This window comes from Clupea harengus, chromosome 16, assembly GCF_900700415.2.
Source record: "Clupea harengus chromosome 16, Ch_v2.0.2, whole genome shotgun sequence".
NCBI classification, from domain to species: Eukaryota; Metazoa; Chordata; class Actinopteri; order Clupeiformes; family Clupeidae; genus Clupea; species Clupea harengus.
In genome coordinates, this window is record NC_045167.1 from 23,164,475 (window position 1) to 23,184,474 (window position 20,000).

General features: G+C 44.7%; 1 protein-coding gene across 2 annotated transcripts in view; it reads left to right on the forward strand.

Annotated features, from left to right (window-relative positions):
• Positions 1–20,000, forward strand: part of LOC105900663 (inactive dipeptidyl peptidase 10) — a 132,664-nt gene that overhangs the window by 81,099 nt on the left and 31,565 nt on the right. For both annotated transcript variants that reach the window (XM_031582452.1, XM_031582453.2), the window contains exon 3: positions 2,464–2,559. In XM_031582452.1, coding sequence (XP_031438312.1) covers positions 2,464–2,559 — 96 coding nt within the window. The remainder of the gene's footprint in view (positions 1–2,463; positions 2,560–20,000) is intronic.

Genomic DNA, 20,000 nt, shown 5'->3' on the forward strand with positions numbered 1-20,000 from the left:
TAACTGGTTAGTGCCTCCTGCACCTTGCACTGATCACTGGTTAGTACCAATAGGGGTAACTGGTCCGTGACCATACAGGGGCATTGGCACTTGCCATAGAAAATCAGAGTAGCTCTATCCTTTTTGCTCAGAGGAGACAAGATCATTCCTATAAATTGTTTCCTTTTTCAACATCAGCAAAACAAGGTTTGGGCGAATACAATTTCCTAAGTGAAGTGCACCTTTTGCAGGCATTTGTTGCAAGCATTTAGTGCCACTTCATATCAAACAAACCCAGGAAAGGCTTTTGCCACTGATGTTTCTGATACATTATGTCCTTGTAGAAATAGAACAAATTGGCTGACAACCATGATGTGGATGACAATCAAAAATAGCTTTTCTTTTCATTGCCAACTGAGCACAATTTGAACCGGCAGCTCAGCCGCAGAGAATGAAAGGTGATTGGATAAAGTTGGGGCCATGTTTGGGGCCAGTTTTCACCTGTCCACACGGCAACGTAAGGCTTGCCTTTTCAAGTCTCCACTCTGAAACCTCTGAAATCAAAGAGATGTGATTTCAGGTCCCAAAAAACGCAGTTGTCCTGAGCCAAAATTCAGCACAACATCTCCGTTGGTTCACTCCCCAGTGTGCTGGACGACTTCAGGCCAGTTGCCTTGACGTCACGTTATAACGACGACCTTGGAGCGGCTGCTGCTCCGTCTCCTTAGATCCAAGGCTCGCCAGGTCCGCCATGCACTCAAGCCACTGCAGTTTGCGTACCTGGAGAAGGTGGACGTGGAAGATGCCATCCTCTTTTTCTGCTACACAGACCTTACTCTCACCTGGACAAGGGGAGCAGTGCTGTGATGATCATGTTCTTTGATTTCTCCAGCGCCTTTAGCACCATCCAGCCCCTTCTACTGAGAGATACGCTGACTTTCTGTAGGTGGGCACACCTGGTGAACTACACCAGACACTACTTCACAGAGACCACATTATGCCAGGATGAGGGAGGGCTCCTCTGAGACTGTGGTCAGTAGCGCTGGCGCCCTACAGGAGACTGTGCTTTCCTGTCTTGTTCACCCCTTTACATTACTGACAACTCTGAGTCATGCCACATGCAGTTCCCAGCTGACACTGTGATTGTGGGGCGTGTTAGGAGTGGACGGGAGACGTTATCACACACACACACACACACACACACACACACACACACACACACACACACAAACACACAGCTGACACTGATTGTGGGGCGTGTTAGGAGTGGACGGGAAGGGGAGTACAGGAGCTCGGTGGTGGAGTTTGTGACATGGTGCCAGTCGAAACCACCTGCAGCTTAAGACCTCCAAGACCAAAGGGGTGGTGGTGGACTTTCAGAGGCCCAGGCCCCATCTGCAACCGGTTTCCATTGAGGGGGTCGATGTGGAGGTGGTCAGGTGATTGTGGGGCGTGTTAGGAGTGGACAGGAGACGTTATCATTCACACACACACACACACACACACACACACACACACACACACACACACACACACACACACACACACACACACACACACACACACACACACACATTGAGGGGGTCGATGTGGAGGTGGTCAGGACCCACTAGGACCTGGGGCTGCAGCTGGATGATAAACTGGACTGGTCAGGAAGCTGACTGACCAGTGCATAGTGCTCTGTGACCACTGACTGACCAGTGCATAGTGCTGTGTGGACGGGAGACGTTATCATTCACACACACACACACACACACACACACACACACACACACACACACACACACACACACACACACAGCTGACACTGTGATTGTGGGGTGTGCACTGACTGACCAGTGCATAGTGCTGTGTGACCATTCACTGACCAGTGCTTAGTGCTGTGTGAAAACAAGTTTGTGATATTCTCTAAAGGGGGCGAAACTAACAAAAAAGTCTGGCCAAGATGGTGGACGCTGAAGGCTGCATATTAGTATGAAAACATTGATAAGATTAAAAGATGACTAGGTGATAACTGGTGTCTACATGATACCCTGATTAGAGTTTCTACACACGCACACATGATTGTCCCAGGCACACATGGAGAAGAGGAGTGGAGGCGGAGTTGAGGTCGGAGGGACATGGCTGGAGGACACTGGAAAAGTCCAGTCCAGTGGAAACGTGTTATCGATGGCCTGTGCTCCACTATGGACTGAGAAGGCGAAGAAGGAGAAATGTATACATTAACTTTGTCGAGTCAAACAGACCCATTTGAGCTAGTTGTCAGGCTAACGTTATCTGACACGTCAGTAACTACAGGATAGTCAAACATGCTGCAATAGACCTCTGAAGACCTACAAAGCAAGCCCATATTTTAAATTGCAGTTCCACGTCTAAGCAATTTTGGAGGATTTTGAATAATTGCACCAACCAAGCTCTGTTGGTAATTAAGTACTCTGTAAAATTGTCCTTTAAGCTATAAAACATTTATGTTATCTCTCGCAGCGGATACCTCGGGAGGCAGCAACTCCAAGCTAACAGTGGAGGATCTTTTCAAGCCGGAGTTCACCGTCAATGACCCCGAGGCAAAGTGGATCAGCGGTGAGCGACTATGATATTTCTCCTCATCCATCTTCCACTAATGCCATCCAATCACACCACATTTCAGTACATCACTTCTGCTACTTATGCCCATATCACAAGGCCTTAATGGGTGAGAATCATGATACATTCAATATCAGCTTATGGCTGAGGGTGGCACCTCTTCAGAGAAGCTTTGCCAGTAATCGAAAAGGAAGAGGGGTCAGAAAGGCTGACTGTATTTAACGGGAGAAAAGAGGGGTAGTTTTACTGGCTAAAAAAGCTGAGATACTGATATTCAGTAAGGACATATTGTTGTCAGCAGTATCATGTGCTCTCTGTAATTTATCACGTATTACACTTTTCTTTGTACTTAGCGGGCTTACTGCTAATGCTAAATTATGTTCTCCCTATGCCAGAGCTCAACTTTATCTGGCAAGAAGAAGTTGAATATGAAGTATAGATTTTAAAATTAAGAAGAAGTTGAATATGACGTGTAGATTTAAAAATTAAGCAGAATGAGTGTCCCATGTGTCTGGAGTTCAAGCCTTCTCAGGAGTAGCTTTGAGAACTTGCTTATAGACCTCCCCACTGTAGCCATGGCAATCACCAGCCAATAACAGGCTTCTGTCTGCCACCAACTCCTCCCTCCCGTTCACTTCCTAGTGTCTCTTATTCCCCTCACTGTATTTAGTTCTCTGTACGACCTCTGACCTCTGACCCTGTGTCCTGCTTTTGCCTCCCCTCCCACACACACACACAGACACACACACACACACACACACACACACACACACACACACACACACACACACACACACACACACACACAGTTGCTTGTTTGTGATTGTCCAACGTATCCAATGTTGACGTTCACTTCTGTCTTTTATCATGAATTCTTTGGCTGTTGAATAGACCTATCCTGGTCCCACAGGTCCTACTGCAGGTGGGGCATGTTTGTGTGGTGGTAGTGGTAGCGGCAGCCATGGGTGTGTTCCTTCTGAGCCCTCTTTGCCGTGTCCTCTCCTCCTCCAGCATATGGTTCTCATAGACTCGAGAGGCTAAGCACAGCTGCTGCCAGGTGTTAAGGTCAGCAGCAACATCCTCCAGGTCATCGGGTCTGATTTTACACTTCCCTCATATGGTCTTCAACTGGTTCTTGTAGCGATTCCTCTGCCCTCCAGCATGAACCTCGTTCATGGTGTAGCTGGCCATACAGCACTTTGCGAGGCCGTCGATTTGGGGGCATCCTTACCACACGCCCCAGCCATTTTAGCTGATGCTGGATGATCCTCAATGTTTCTGGTTTTTCTGAGTATTTCAGAATGAGGCGCTGAAGTCACAGACACACACACACACACACACACACAAACACACACACACACACACACACACACACACACACACAGAGAGAGATTAGACCTGAGTCTTTGAAGGAATTACATGCATCAAATTAACTGTCACTTCATTACGTACTGTGGCTCAAGTGATGGAAAAACAATAAACTGAGAACAAGGCAGGGGAACCGCAGTGGCTCTGCAGAGAGTTGCAGTCTCTCAAACAGCTTTGTGCTCCCTGTCTCATCTGATCTTGTCTTCGGCTCTTGTCTTCTGCTCTTGTCTGTACAAACAGCTGAGACATAGCCAGCGTTCTGTAGCCTTAGCAGTGGTGCGTTTTTGTTGAGTAGCCATGTTCAGACGAAAAAACAAAGATATCGGGCGCAAAAATGTAGCCGTAGTGTTTCCAAAATACGCAGAATTATTAAAAGTGATAATATAAAAAATGTACAAAATCAAATATAGCTGATATATACAAAATGAACGATTCTGATGAGGAGCTCAAAGGAATGTGACCTCACTCTGCACCGCTCATACCGGAAGTCCGCCAGCGTTCTGTAGGGCGTGTCTTGGGTTTCACCATGTTATGTTTGACTAAAAGAGATTTGAAGATGGGGGAGCGGAGGACTAGTCAGCGGGGGTAGATCTTTTGAAACCTTTACTATTTGGGGCAGACCTAATGATTCCTATTGTTTTGCCCCTGAATTATTCTCTCCAAGTGATCCACCCCCTGAGGCTGGATGTGAGTCTGTGGTTCCACTTGAACGTGCCCTTTAGCCACCACAGCTGCACAAATGGGCACAAGAAGGGAGAGTAATTAAAGAGCTGAGAAACCAAAGAGCTAGACAGAGGGAGAGGGAGAGAGAAAGAGAGAGAGAGAGAATTACAAAATGAGAGAGAGAAATAGAGAAAGACGAATTACAAAGTGAGAGAGAGAGAGAATTACAAAGTGAGAGAGAGAGAGAAAATCACAAAGTGAGAGAAAGAGAGAGAATCACAAAGTGAGAGAGAAAGAGAGAAAGACGAATTACAAAGTGAGAGAGAGAGAGAATCACAAAGTGAGAGAGAGAAAAAGACGAATTACAAAGTGAGAGAGAGAGAATCACAAAGTGAGAGAGAGAGCGAGAGAGAGAGAGAATCACAAAGTGAGAGAGAGAAAAAGACGAATTACAAAGTGAGAGAGAGAGCGAGAATCACAAAGTGAGAGAGAGAGCGAGAGAATCACAAAGTGAGAGAGAGAGAGAGAGAGAATCACAAAGTGAGAGAGAGAGCGAGAGAGAGAGAGAATCACAAAGTGAGAGAGAGACAGAGAGAATCACAAAGTGACAGAGCCATTGAGTGAGGGATAAGGGGATAGCGGAGAAAGAGAGCACAAGAAAAGGAATGCAAAGAAAGGCAGAGACAGAGAGAGAGAGTATAAAGGCAGAGACAGAGAGAGAGTATAAAGGCAGAGAAATGCAGAGACAGTGTGAGGGTTAAAAAAACTGGGCATGCCGAGAGCTTTATATCATCCAAGACCAGTAAACAAAGACACAGTTTTCAGCTGCCCGTGGCTTTTCAATATGTCAATTGCGGCCTGATGCTGGCTCTCATGCTGCCTCTTTGATGGAATGCATTAACACGTATCGGCTCCCCGTCAGCTTCTCTGGCGCGCGCTGATAGATCAAGCCGTGGTTCTCACACCAGCTATTCCTCCATCCACCCCCGCACACACACACACACACACACACACACACACACACACACACACACACATCCACACACGCACACGCACACGCACGCGCACGCGCACGCGCACACGCACACGCACACGCACACGCACACACACACACACACACACACACACACACACACCATCCCTATCTGCCCTGCAAGACAGCCTGAACATCTGGGCCGACCACTACGATAATGATGAATAATTATTGTATGGCGTCTCCGGTGTCCAGCTAAGATTTCCATCTTCTCCCCGTCAGATGGTTTTGTCTGAGATCATTGATGAGGGGAATGGATTGAACAGCGCTAACTGCCCTGTGGACATTAGGTGGAATTGTAACGGCGCGGGGGAGGGGGGAGGGGGGGGGGGGGGGGTATTGATCCCATGCCACCGTCAGCTTTCCCTAGTCCCAGCCAAAGAGAACGGAGCGTGATGTATTATCTTGGTGCAGCAGCTTGGCACCTGGTCGCTCCGGTAACGAGTTGGTGCTCACATTCTATTTAAATCATGCGATGGGTCGGGCTGCACATCTTAGCATGATGTTTGTGAGCTCAAGGCAGATATTGGAGAAGAGTGGCAGATTACCCCTCCCATTCATTTCACTGGCTGATGTCAGCTACTTCGGCCGCCTCCATCTTAGTTTCATGGTGCTCAGTATTGACACACCTGAGCTGCAAATGCCTCAGGACTGATGAGCACAGTAACCAAAAGCCTACACTGATTGGCCACACTGGTGCATGACTGAAACCAGCCTATGGGGAACAAACTTCCTGTCACCAAATTAGCTCAAGTTTGCAGACTGAAGGTAACCCTCTAAAGCCTGACCTCCTTGTGTGCCTGTGGTGGTGACAGTTCATCAGCAGGGCAAGATAAAAGTCTCTCCACTCAGAGACAAGTAAAGTAGAGAGCAGTGCTTGAGGGATGGAGTGGAGAGACTTTTATTTTGCCCTGCTGATGATCTGTCACCACCACACACAGATCAGGAGGTCAGGCTTTAGACTATAATGATTGGATGCACCTTTCTATGGAATTGAAGGCTTAACAAGCTAATCAGACTAAAAATGATTAGGGTTCCTAAATATTTGCACAGCCTATTTTTCACATTTGATATAATTTCACACAATTAAATACTGCTACACTAAATATCTTTGTCTGAAAAGCACCCCAGAACTCAGTGTTAACAAGAAAATGAATAACATACCACTGTGATCTTTTTTTGGTGAAGACCAAATCATGCAGCCTCAGAGGGGTGCCAAAACAGTTTGTTGGAGAATGTTGGCGTTTGTCGGGGCAGTGTGCAAGCTGCTTTAGAAGGGGCATTTAGTGGGAAGGGCTGAATTTTTTCTGTCGCGATCTGACGGGTTGGCGACCACAGCTTCAGAGGGTTGGAGGGCCATTAGCCATTGATATTGTCTCAAGACCCTTTATAGAACCCGTGTGTTGAGGTTAGACAAGAAACACAAACATGTGTGGAGGTCATTATCACACAGTGTGCATGGTTATGTTGAGACAAAACCCAACCAGTATTCAGAGTTCCTCTGGGGCACAGCAGGTGGTAAAAGTATAGGCAGGGAACCTACTGATCAAACCTTTGAGGTACTATTGAAAGAACCAAAAGAACCAAAAGTTGCTGAGAGAAATAAAAACAGACCTCCATTAGTTGTTTACCAAATGCAAGCTGTTTTTTTTTCTCTTTTTTTACCAGGCAAAGCGTGTTTAGATCTAGGAGAACAGCACGTATAACCATTATAATTATGTCTTAAACGAACTGGGAGACTATACACTATGCTGGCCTAAGTAGGGCAGAGACAAACCTCTTGGCGCAGACATGCTAAAAAATAACACATTCTGGTTTTAATTGTTCATCTGCCAGCTAAGAGCAGCATTATATCAGCTTGTGTTTATCTAGTGCCTGGTCTCTCAGCATCCAGTCGAGTTCAGGCCACTGCTGTTCAGCAAAGACTGGCTTTGATGAGGAAATAGGGGTTTTCAACCGTCCAGGATTGGTGGGGAGTTTTAAAGAATGGCTAAGGTCTAAAAGATTAAAAAAAACAGAAGGCTATACTATACTGTTAAAAAAAAACTAACTGACGGGAAAGGGAAGGGAAATACACATTAGTGTCCGTCCTTTGCTTAGCTTACTGCTGTGAACAAAACATAGATCCAAGATGTTAGAACATGTCTGTGTTGTTCATGCTCCAGACCACTGCTCAACCCTGCATACAGTCCATGAAGAAAATACTGATACTTGAGCTCTACAATTGTCATAACAAGCTGTTAGCTGGGGTTGGCAACCTCGCCAGCAAACCAGGTAAGGTTTGCCTGTCCTAGATATTTCAGTTAAATGTGCGGGATGATGTGTGGGATGAGATAAACTGACAGCTTAGTTAACTGACTTATTGGTGAGTCCAACACCCTCGTCAAACCCTCACTGTCAAACACAATCTGATGTGGATTATGGGCTATGGTCAGGACGGCTGATTCACATCAGAACTCATACTGTGTGTAGATCAAGTGACAGTAAGATTGACGGTTTTCTATTTTCTGCAAATACAGAGGACATATGTGAACCTGCACAAGTTTCAGTGTCAGCCTGTGAAAGTGACTGAGATTTTAGATAAAGTGGAGAGTTACCTTAATGGAAGAGCTCGCATAAGTGGTATCTGACACTGCACTAAAAGACAGCGAAAATAACATCATGCCGTTATTTCGAAAGGGAAATATTTTTTTCATTTTTGGATAACTTCTGATACACGCAAAAGACAATTGTTGGAGGTATTTTACTTTTTATATTACACTGTTAATTATATGGATTAGATTACATATTCATTATTATATTAAATTATTACCGCTGCCAAGGAGGTTATGCTTTTGTTACTGTTTGTTGGTTGGTTTGGTTGTTTGTCTGACAGGAGTGGACTATTGGGCCTTGACGGAGGTCTGCATAGTCCTTCTGGTTTCTATTGTTTAAGTAATTATCTACAAGATCAGAATCAGTGTGCTTCGACACATGGAATTTAGTTAGAGAAGTCTCCAGTAAAATATATAAATACTAATGTATATAATATAGGTCTAAAAATAGATGTTATGATACTATGACATTTTTAACCATTGTGTTTTTCCATTAAAACACACATTTAAAAGTCACTGGAGTAGACTAATGCTCATATGAACAAGAATACTAGGAGAAAGCTGGGTTTCCATCAAACTCTTTTGCATATTTTAAGCATATTCATGAATATTCAGTTAAAGACAATGTGAATCATCGTGAATCAGTGTTTCCATCGACTGTGGCATGCCCTCAGTTTTGGCATATAATGAGCATTCACTTGATTGTACAGCGGTGGGTTCAACCATGAAATAAAAAATAACATTTATAGAAATAAACCCACAATTAAATGTTATGTTAATATGATTAAACAGTTTTTTATCCGCCGTAGTCACAGTTGGCCCTATGTGAATTGAAATTAAGATTCTTATGCAACTTCAGAAAGTTTAAGGGAATTTGAAGGCCCGATAGCCCCCTGTCAGCGCACCTCTATTGGTTAAAATTACTGACCATAATCAATGAAATCAGATTTGGTCAAAAAAACATTTGGGTAAAAAAACAGGAACGAACCCCTGGCCTTTTGCTTGGAGGTCAGCAGTGCTATTCACCGTGTCGCCACCAATGCTGTTTTCAACGTAGGGTGCATTCTATTCATGAGCTATTGACAAAGATCCGTATTAATAGTGCCGATCTTATCGCTATGTCATTCCGTAGCAATAGTCACTTGGCTATTTATATGGTCCCTGAAGCAGCTTCCATAGGTATCCTATGGTGCTGAGTATGAGATGCAAATGTAGGGACAGTGTGAATGAGACAGTGACGGTGGCATCTCACCAGGCAAGCACATATATCTCATTGTGAATGCAGGAAGGCAGCGGCACTCCAAACACTGATGTCCAAACACAAATCTCTGCTGCCGACGCTGCGTCTCAACACAGACTCTATGAGATATCTCCGCCTTGATCAGTTGAAACGTTGTTTTGAACTAATTGAAATGCTTCTAAAGCACTGTTTCATATTTATTGCTGATGCTTCACATTACACAGAGGCTTAAGGTCATAACACTGTTGATAGATAGATAGCTAGCTAGCTAGCTAGATAGATAGATAGATATATAGATAGATAGATAGAGGTCAGAGAGAGAAATGAAGGTTTCTATCTCTTTTCTATAAGGGCCCTCCTGGTACCTGGTACTGGTATGTATAAAGGACATCAGGGCCCTATGTTATTATGTCTTGCAAAGAGCCAGAGAAAATGAGAGCCAGCAATCTCTTTTCTCATCAAGTAGCCTCCAAACTCAAGAGCCCTGTACGCCTGGAATCCATAATGAGGCGGGCAGCACAAGGAGAGAGAGGAGAGGTACATTCAGCGGAATGAAGTAGGAGCTCTTCTAGCATCCATTTAGCGCAGGAGCAGAAACAGGAAGGACAGTGCAGTGCCCTGAATGGGCGTCTGCATATGGCTCAGGTCCTTGATGGGTACCCCTGGAACATTCCGGATGCATGTCCATGTATTGCAGCTGGCGCTCTGTAATGGGCAAGGTGATTTATTTTGATTTCCACTCCCCTCCCCTCCCCTCCCCTCCCCCTCGACTCCCCCTCTACCTCCCCCAGTCTATCTTTGTTGCCACGACAACGGACAGATGGACCTACTTACACTGCCGGTCAAATCATCCCTTAGTTTTCCTTTTTCCTTTTCCACATGACTTCGGTTGTCATTATTATTTAATGACAGACAATGTTGCGGAGGTCTCTGAGCTTATAATGAGATGCAAGGTTACTGAGGTTTTTTTTTCATTCATTTCTTTCTTTCTTTCTTTCTTTCTTTCTTCCTTTTCTTTCTTTCTTTCTTTCTTCCTTTCTTTTCTGTTTTTAAGCATATCTTAGATCCATTTGCTGCCTAATGACCTTGCCTTTTAATAAAAGCCAGGCCCTGAAGGGGCTGCTGTCATTGAAGAAGGTAAGACACAATGCCAAAAGGGCCAATGAAAGGTTTGCCACTGAAACACTGAGCAAGATAACAGCTTTGTCTGTTTACAACAGATTCACATCCTATTTAACAAAGACAGGTACTGTGAAACAGAAACCTTTATATTTATTTATTTATTCATTGTTATGAAGCAGATTTTTATATGCATTGGATAATTAAAAAAATCAGCCACTACATATGAATAGATCAAGGTCAAAACCAGGCAGCATGTCATTAATATTCATGCAGTATGGCAAGGTTTAAGGGACACTGAAGATGAATGTAAGGGATTTTGATTGTTGCCTCGAGAAAAATCAGCCGTGGACCTCTACTGTCAGCTGCATCCTCTCTGCTCATTAGAAAAGCCTAATGATCAGTGCCAAATTGTCTTAATATTTGCCTGACCTGTTTTAAGTTCAAACAACACAAAAACAATCTCTGGCCGGGAGGACAACGTGTAGGCTGCAATAATAATTGAAAACGTAGTACTCATATACTTGATGTGTGGCTACAGATTTTATTTTAAAAGAAATGTGTGCTCGCGTCGCTGCCAAAGGTAGCCTTACAATCACAGACTTGGACTGCGATTCCTAAAACTGAAGTTGAGCAACCACCGTAGTAACTATGAGAAAGAGAGTGTTGAAACATATATATTCTCTCTATCATTGATGGCTGGTGCTCTGGTGCGGTCAGAACAAATCAGAGCTGAACTCACTGAAGACTGAACTCACTGAAGACTGTGAACTCACTCAGGGGCGGAGATCCCATTTCATTGTAGGGGGGGACAATACATGGTCAAATTTCAGAGTGTAATTCCGGGGGGGGGACATGAAAAAATTGCTTTCACGAGAGCTAGCATAAACTGCTAAATACCGAATTCTCTTATCACACAAACTGAAATTCAAAGTCATTTTAGAATTATCTAAACAGCATTAAATGTACTAACACGAAATATCTATTCACAGACAAATACGTTCAAGAGAACTTGATGCTCAAAATAAGTTATAAAACAGCTCGACAGGGAATCGAACTAGCAACCTTTTGATTATAATACGACTTCTCTACCTCCTGCGCCACTGTCACTCCATATTACAATACCAGCATAGTTGATGGACCGCAGAAAAAGATGACATTCATTTAACTTCAGATAATTTAACAAATCTGGAGAGGCACTGAGATGTAGACCTACGTTTATTAACTAGCATGAACCTGCCCCTGACAGGACAGTGTCCTAGACTGTCTAGCTAGCTATCTTAACTGTGTTAATTACCGGCATGCGTGTGTTATCGGCAAACGTTCACGTTGTCATGCCAATCCATTAATAAACTTATGTATACTTGTGCATATCGATTGGAACTTCGTAAATGGAGTTTAGAAAAAAACGTCTTCTTTACATGTTCTTACTGCGTTCGAGAATGAGGTAAATCTCTTTACATATCGTGTATCATAGCGGCAGCGACAGGGGACAGAGTAGGAAACTGTCTGACAATCTGACCGTGTAGGCTACTGGGCTGATTAACTGAAACACGGAGCTGCCGGTAGCCCTGCCCGTTGGAAACAGCATGTGAACCAAACCACTTTGAGGAATAGGGGGAACATGATTTTTTCAACACTTAAAAAACACATTGTTTTACATCTATAATTAGCACCGCTTGTGTCGTCGTATTTTTATTTAAAAAAAAAAATTCAAAAAATAAAATAAAAATTTCAATGATTGTTGGGGGGGACAACTTTATGGTAGGGGGGGACACGTCCCCCCCGTCCCCCCCGGGATCTCCGCCTATGAACTCACTGAAGACTGAACACACTGAAGACTGTGAACTCACTGAAGACTGTGCACTCACTGAAGACTGTGAACTCACTGAAGACTGAACTCCCTGAACACACTGAAGACTGTGAACTCACTGAAGACTGTGATGAAGACTGTGAACTCACTGAAGACTGTGAACTCACTGAAGACTGTGATGAAGACTGTGAACTCACTGAAGACTGTGATGAAGACTGTGAACTCACTGAAGACTGTGAACTCACTGAACTCACTGAAGACTGTGAACTCACTGAACTCACTGAAGACTGTGAACTCACTGAAGACTGTGATGAAGACTGTGAACTCACTGAAGACTGTGAACTCGCTGAACTCACTGAAGACTGTGAACTCACTGAAGACTGTGATGAAGACTGTGAACTCACTGAAGACTGTGATGAAGACTGTGAACTCACTGAAGACTGTGAACTCGCTGAACTCACTGAAGACTGTGAACTCACTGAAGACTGTGAACTCACTGAACTCACGGAAGACTGTGAACTCACTGAAGACTGTGAACTCACTGAACACACTGAAGACTGTGAACTCATTGAAGACTGTGAACTCACTGAAGACTGAACTCACTGAAGACTGTGACGAAGACTGTGAACTCACTGAAGACTGTGAACTCACTGAAGACTGTGAACTCACTGAAGACTGAACTCACTGAAGACTGTGATGAAGACTGTGAACTCACTGAAGACTGTGAACTCACTGAACTCACTGAAGACTGTGAACTCACTGAACTCACTAAAGACTGTGAACTCACTGAAGACTGTGATGAAGACTGTGAACTCACTGAAGACTGTGAACTCACTGAACTCACTGAAGACTGTGAACTCACTGAAGACTGTGAACTCACTGAACTCACTGAAGACTGTGAACTCACTGAAGACTGTGATGAAGACTGTGAACTCACTGAAGACTGTGAACTCACTGAAGACTGTGATGAAGACTGTGAACTCACTGAAGACTGTGAACTCACTGAAGACTGTGAACTCACTAAAGACTGTGATGAAGACTGTGAACTCACTGAAGACTGAACACACTGAAGACTGTGAACTCACTGAAGACTGTGAACTCACTGAAGACTGTGAACTCACTGAAGACTGTGAACTCACTGATGACTGTGAACTCACTGAAGACTGTGAACTCACTGAAGACTGTGAACTCACTGAAGACTGTGAACTCACTGATGACTGTGAACTCACTGAACTCACTGAACACACTGAAGACTGTGAACTCACTGAAGACTGTGAACTCACTGAAGACTGTGAACTCACTGAAGACTGAACTCACTGAAGACTGTGATGAAGACTGTGAACTCACTGAAGACTGTGAACTCACTGAACTCACTGAAGACTGTGAACTCACTGAACTCACTAAAGACTGTGAACTCACTGAAGACTGTGATGAAGACTGTGAACTCACTGAAGACTGTGAACTCACTGAAGACTGTGAACTCACTGAACTCACTGAAGACTGTGAACTCACTGAAGACTGTGAACTCACTGAACTCACTGAAGACTGTGAACTCACTGAAGACTGTGATGAAGACTGTGAACTCACTGAAGACTGTGAACTCACTGAAGACTGTGATGAAGACTGTGAACTCACTGAAGACTGTGAACTCACTGAAGACTGTGATGAAGACTGTGAACTCACTGAAGACTGAACACACTGAAGACTGTGAACTCACTGAAGACTGTGAACTCACTGAAGACTGTGAACTCACTGATGACTGTGAACTCACTGAAGACTGTGAACTCACTGAAGACCCCCCCCCCCCCGTACACACACACACCAACAATATCAAACAGTCCTGTGTCAACTGTGGAGACCTTAAAGTTTTCTGGGAACTACCATTTCCCAAGACCTGAAGACGGAGACCAACATCCACTCCATCCACTCCAAGGCCTGGCAGAGGATGTACCACTCCATCCACTCCAAGGACCGGCAGAGGATGTACTTTCTGCAGCCACTGAGGAAGTGTGGTCTGCCACAGGAGCTGTTGAGCCCGTTCCACACCGCAGTCATCAAATCCGTCCTGTGCTCATCCATCACGCTCTGGTATGGAGCCACAAAACAGGATGGGAACAGACTGCAGCCAACAGTAAGAACCGCAGGAAAGAAATCACAGGTGCTCTTTTGCCCTTCCTCCAGGACTTCAGGAAACAGGCAGGGGAAATCATTACAGATTCCTCACACCTTGGACCAACCTCAAAACTACCAGATACAGGAGCAGACTCTTTCTTCATGCCATCACCCTCATGCATAGCTTACCAGTATCATCTGCTATGCCATAGCTGCTCTTGTTTCCTCAGATAGTTATTGCACCTTGCTTCACATTTACAAATACTGTATTGTACAAATGCTCATACTTCACTATTGACATACATGATGCACATTATTGTTGCACTACCACACACACTTGCACTTTATCTATATTGTTTGTCTTTTATTTAATCTCTATATTGCCGGTATGTTGTGTATTGTCTGTGAATAATACGCGCATTGTCTGTAAATTGTCTGCATTACTTGAGACACCAACAGCCGGAACCAAATTCCATGAGTGTGTAAGCATCAGTGTCTGCTGAATACAATCACTGTGTCACTTTGGCTAAAGGCATCCGCTAAATGAACGACTGTAAATGCCAGGCTGGCTTGCTCTCCTCCTCTCTCCTCACCTCCTTACTGTATGTACATGTTTTCATCTGCCGGGGCTGGCCTGCTCTCCTCCTTTCTCCTCACCTCTCCTCCTCTCTCCTCACCTCCTCCTCCTCCTCTCTGTGTGTGTGTGTGTGTGTGTGTGTGTTTGTGTGAGTGTGTGTGTGTGAGTGGGTGTGTGTGTGTGTGAGTCTGTGTGTGTGTGTGTGAGTCTGTGTGTGTGTGAGTCTGTGTGTGTGGGTGTGAGTCTGTGTGTGTGTGAGTCTGTGTGTGTATGTGTGAGTGTGTGTGTGTATGTGTGTGTGTGTGGGGTGCTAGCCTGAAGGCTCCCAATTAAAGTTAGTCTTTGGTGCGTAGATATGTCACATGCCTTTGTACCTGATCCCCAAGTGGATCAATTAGAGGACTCTGGGCTGCTGTGTGTGTGTGTGTGTGTGTGTGTATGTGTGTGTGTGTGTGTGTGTGTGTGTGTGTGTGTGTGTGTGTGCCTGCACTCCATGTAACACGCTTGCAGTCAGCCAAGAGGTCTACCTTACATAACGTGGACATAATCCAGTGGACGATATGTTCATCGGTGCAAAAATTGGATTTCGGGGGTGGGGGAGAGGAAAATAGTGTGTTGGCCTGACAGATGCTGGCTGGTAGCGTAGCTGAATAGGGTGGAGTTTCTGTGTTTTCAGTGCCTACCTGAAATGTTATTTTCTTTACCGGATGGAGGCTTTTCATGCGAAATGTTGTATTCGCCTCTCCCCTTGTGAAATAATTCATGTAATGGCGTTTACTTATTCATCGCGAGTGATTACTCATTCATTCGAACCATGCCTATGACATTAAAAGTGCATCCTGTGAATTTTCGGGCTGCTGCGGTTGCGGCCGGTCTGCAATTAACTCCTCCTCTGACAACATGATGATGGCAAGTCAAGGACACAGTCGAATGCCACACATTTCAGGAGTAATGGTGAGAAAAGCAGCAGTTGTTCTGTCCCCTGCTGTGAGTGTGTGCAATCAGTAAGGCGAATATTAAATGGTAAAAAAAAAAAGACTGAAACCAACAAGCTAATTCCTGTTTTTTCTTCTCCCAGAACCAGATATGCACAAAACAACCAATAACATATATTTGAAATATATTACTGTTAAATATATACGGTATTTACAGTGTTCTGATTCTTCTTATTATTATTAAACAACTTTAATGATCACCCACAGATTTGGCTGTGCTCTCTTGAATTAGCTATTCATATTATTCTCAAAGAATTAGCTATCTTAAATAGTCTTAAATTGTATAAACTAATGTACATAATCAAATCTGCATGCTCATTTATTATGCATTAAATACATCTGTTCTGCCTCAATACATTCTTTTCTCCCGGGGATGCAATAAACTGTATATAAACAGATAGATATAAATATTGAAAGATCACATATACAATATAGCATCGTATATTTACTTTCATAGTTGTATGGGTTCATAATGACCCAAGCACTTGGCCTGTATTACAGCGCGTCTCCCAAAGGACATGCACAGGCCCTCATGGTTCACCGGGTGTGACGAGTGGAGACAGACCTGCCACAGGCAGCCTCATCTCGTCTCAGAAACCCTTCTGAAAGTGGGAGAAGTATGACTAATGCTTGTGTGCAAAGCACACAGGGGATATGCTCCCCTAAAAGCATACTTGCACTTCATCCATTGTAACTAGAACAAAGAGTCTCAGGAAGCAAGGATATTCTTTCTCTAGTTCAACAATGGTAGCACAATGGAGCTACCAGGAAATACAGCGCAGGTTACCGCTCGACGCGGTGCAGCGCAGTCTTTGTTTATGGAGACCTGCCTGAGACTCAGCACTGCACTGATCCCCGTTGGTTGGGCACCTCTCATTATACCTCACCATGGCAGCATCAAAGTCCCATTTCCCTGCCGTGTACCTCTACTGATCGATTCTCTCTGACAAAGGGGCTTTGATGGCGTGCAGAGCTGTGCGGACCACATGATAAAAGGGTTGGTCCTGGTCTCACTGTCACGGGCAAGGAGAGAGAGAGAGAGAGAGAGAGTGTGCACTGCACAACTCACTGCTATTCGCTGTCAGAAGAAAAACACTCTTGGTCGTTTCAGTTCATAAGCAAAGAAGAATGCCTCCCCTAGCAGTGTGAGGCGGCGGATTTATAAACGTACCGGCTTTACATATTAGAGTATGGCTGGAAGTGGGAAAAGATGTAAATGTATTGTAAATATTGGATTAGAGGGGGAGAGAGAGAGAGGCAGGCAGAGAAACAGAGCAAGAAAGAGAGAATGAGAGTAAGAGAGAGAGAGAGAGGCAGACAGGCAGAGAAAGACAGAGCGAGAAACAGAGAATGAGATAGAGAGAAAAGCAGGGGCTTCTTGATAACTAAATGAACTTAAAAAAAAAAGTGGAACGCCACTCCGGAGCCTCTTCATTGCTATTCCTCAGCGGGCACGGTAAATATACACTCAGACACACACACACACACACACACACACACACACACACACACACACACACACACACACCCATGGTAAATTACAGCGCGGCCGTGTTTAAGAGAGATTCTCCTGCACAGACGGCTCACGAGTAAACAAGCGCCTGTTCTGGCAGCCGAAGGCTTTTCACGCGATCCTCTCTCCTCTCCCATCCCCCGAACAGAAGGGCCGAGAAGGCATCGCCTTTTGAGGATTACACCCTGGCGGGGAACGTGCCTGGCATTCACCCGGAGCTGCGGGGGAAAAAAGGGAGGAGAAGAGAAAAGTGAAAGAGAAGGACACAGAGAGGGAGAGAAGGAGAAGAGAGAGAGAGAGAGAGAGAGATAGATTGACGGAGATGGAGACGGATTGAAGAATAGAGGTGGCATCTTCTTCTGCAGTGTGCCTCGGAGATGAAGAGCTGAATGAAATCAGACATGCTGCGGGATGAAAGCTTGGCGTGGAGTCGGTTTCTCCCTTCAGATGTGAGAGAGGGCTTAGGCATACTGTAGAAAGCACTTAGAGAGAGAGAGAGAGCGAAAGAGAGGGAGAGAGAAAGGGAGAACAAGAGAGAGGAAGAGAGAAGGCAGTGAAGATGGAGATAGGTTTGTGGTGTCTGTGTGTGTGTGTGTGTGTGTGTGTGTGTGTGTGTGTGTGTGTGTGTGTGTGTGTGTGTGTGTGTGTGCGTGCGTGTGTGTGTTTTACCCTGAAATGCAAGGACTACTTTGCTTTGAGGATGTTTACACAAGTGTCATATTGATGGGAAACATATCCCAGCTCAGGTGTGTCAGAGAAGAAAGCTGGAAGACAACTAGTATCCATGTGGAGAAGAAGCACCCCAGCCTATCTATACCAGCACTGATATTAAAACGAATAGCTGTGGGACTGTGGCGGCCCCGACGAAATAAATCACTATTCGTCCACAGAGATGATCTCTGCCACCGGAAAACAACCCCACTGGCATTTCTGAGAGAAAATCTATATCAGTGTATCATCATATGCAAAAAAAAACCCATATTAAGGAATACGAAGTGTACATATATTGCACCAATTTATGACTTCACTTACAAACTCTTGTTCATAATTCATGCTGCATCCAAGCAAGTATTCATTATTGATTATACCCCTGTCATGTACAGAGTCTCCCTGATGCAGTGGCTGTTTAGAGGCGTTGTGATGAATGCAAAGCAACTGTGAGAGGTGTCGGGGGGGGGTGAAAGGGGGGTCATGTTAGTGCGAAGCGGGGTCAGAGAGGAGGGTGAAGAGGAGTGTGTTAAAGACTTGGTGTGTTAAAGACGTCGTGTGTTAAACGTGTTTGGGAACGCCCTCCCCATCCACATCCGTCAGGCTCCCACCCTATCATCATTCAAACAAACCCTCAAAACCCACCTCGTCAAACTCGCCTTCACCTGCTAACCCCTGCTCCCTACCCTCCACTACATGACTCATTCCGCACAGATTTTGTACTAAAATGTTCTGTTTGTTTGTTTGTTTTGTTTGATCCTCTGTCTTTCTATTTTTTGTTTTGTTTTGTTTGTCTTTGCCCTATGTAAGGCGTCTTCGAGTATCTAGAAAAGCGCTATATAAAAATAAAGTATTATTATTATTAATAAAGACTTGGGTCTGTGGAGAAGGTGTGGAGGGACGTTGTCATGGGCCGAGTAGAGGTCTAGGTGGTGGGGGGGGTGGATGGGGGACCTGAGGTCAACCAGGTGCTCCAGAGATAAGCGGCAGGAAATGAAGGAGCAAATGAGAAGGTGCTGGCGCTGTACTCCATCTATTACTGTTCCTTTCGCTTAGTTTCTTTTTCTTCTTTTTTTCTTGTTCTCTTAATGCATACTTCTCTCTGTGGACAGTTTGTCCACCCCTCCCACACCTGCTGTGTTTCTTAGTCTTTGTGCAGTGGTCTATCTCTGTGTGGGTGGCTCATGTACCCTCTGTCATTCTTTCTCACAACCCCCCCCCACGCCCCCCCACCCCCCACCCCACCCCACAAACTCTACACAATCTCTTAGATCCTTGAGCATGCTGTATGTTTTTCTCTCTCTCTCACACCCTGTCTCGTTCTCCTCTATCTCTTTTACATGAAAACTGTGCTGCAGTAATTGGTGTACTGCAGACAGTCTCTAAATTTAGACAGTGTTGTTTGGAGGTCATGTATCATGTTGAACAGGTAGATGGGTTTCACTATGACGCATATTAGCAGTCCATTCTTCTATTAGCAGTCCCTTCTATTAGCAGTCCCTTCTTCTGTTAGCAGTCTCTTCTTCTATTAGCAGTCCCTTCTATTAGCAGTCCCTTATTCTGTTAGCAGTCCCTTCTATTAGCAGTCCCTTCTTCTATTAGCAGTCCCTTCTTCTATTAGCAGTCTCTTCTTCTGTTAGCAGTCCTTTCTATTAGCAGTCCCTTCTTCTATTAGCAGTCCCTTCTTCTATTAGCAGTCTCTT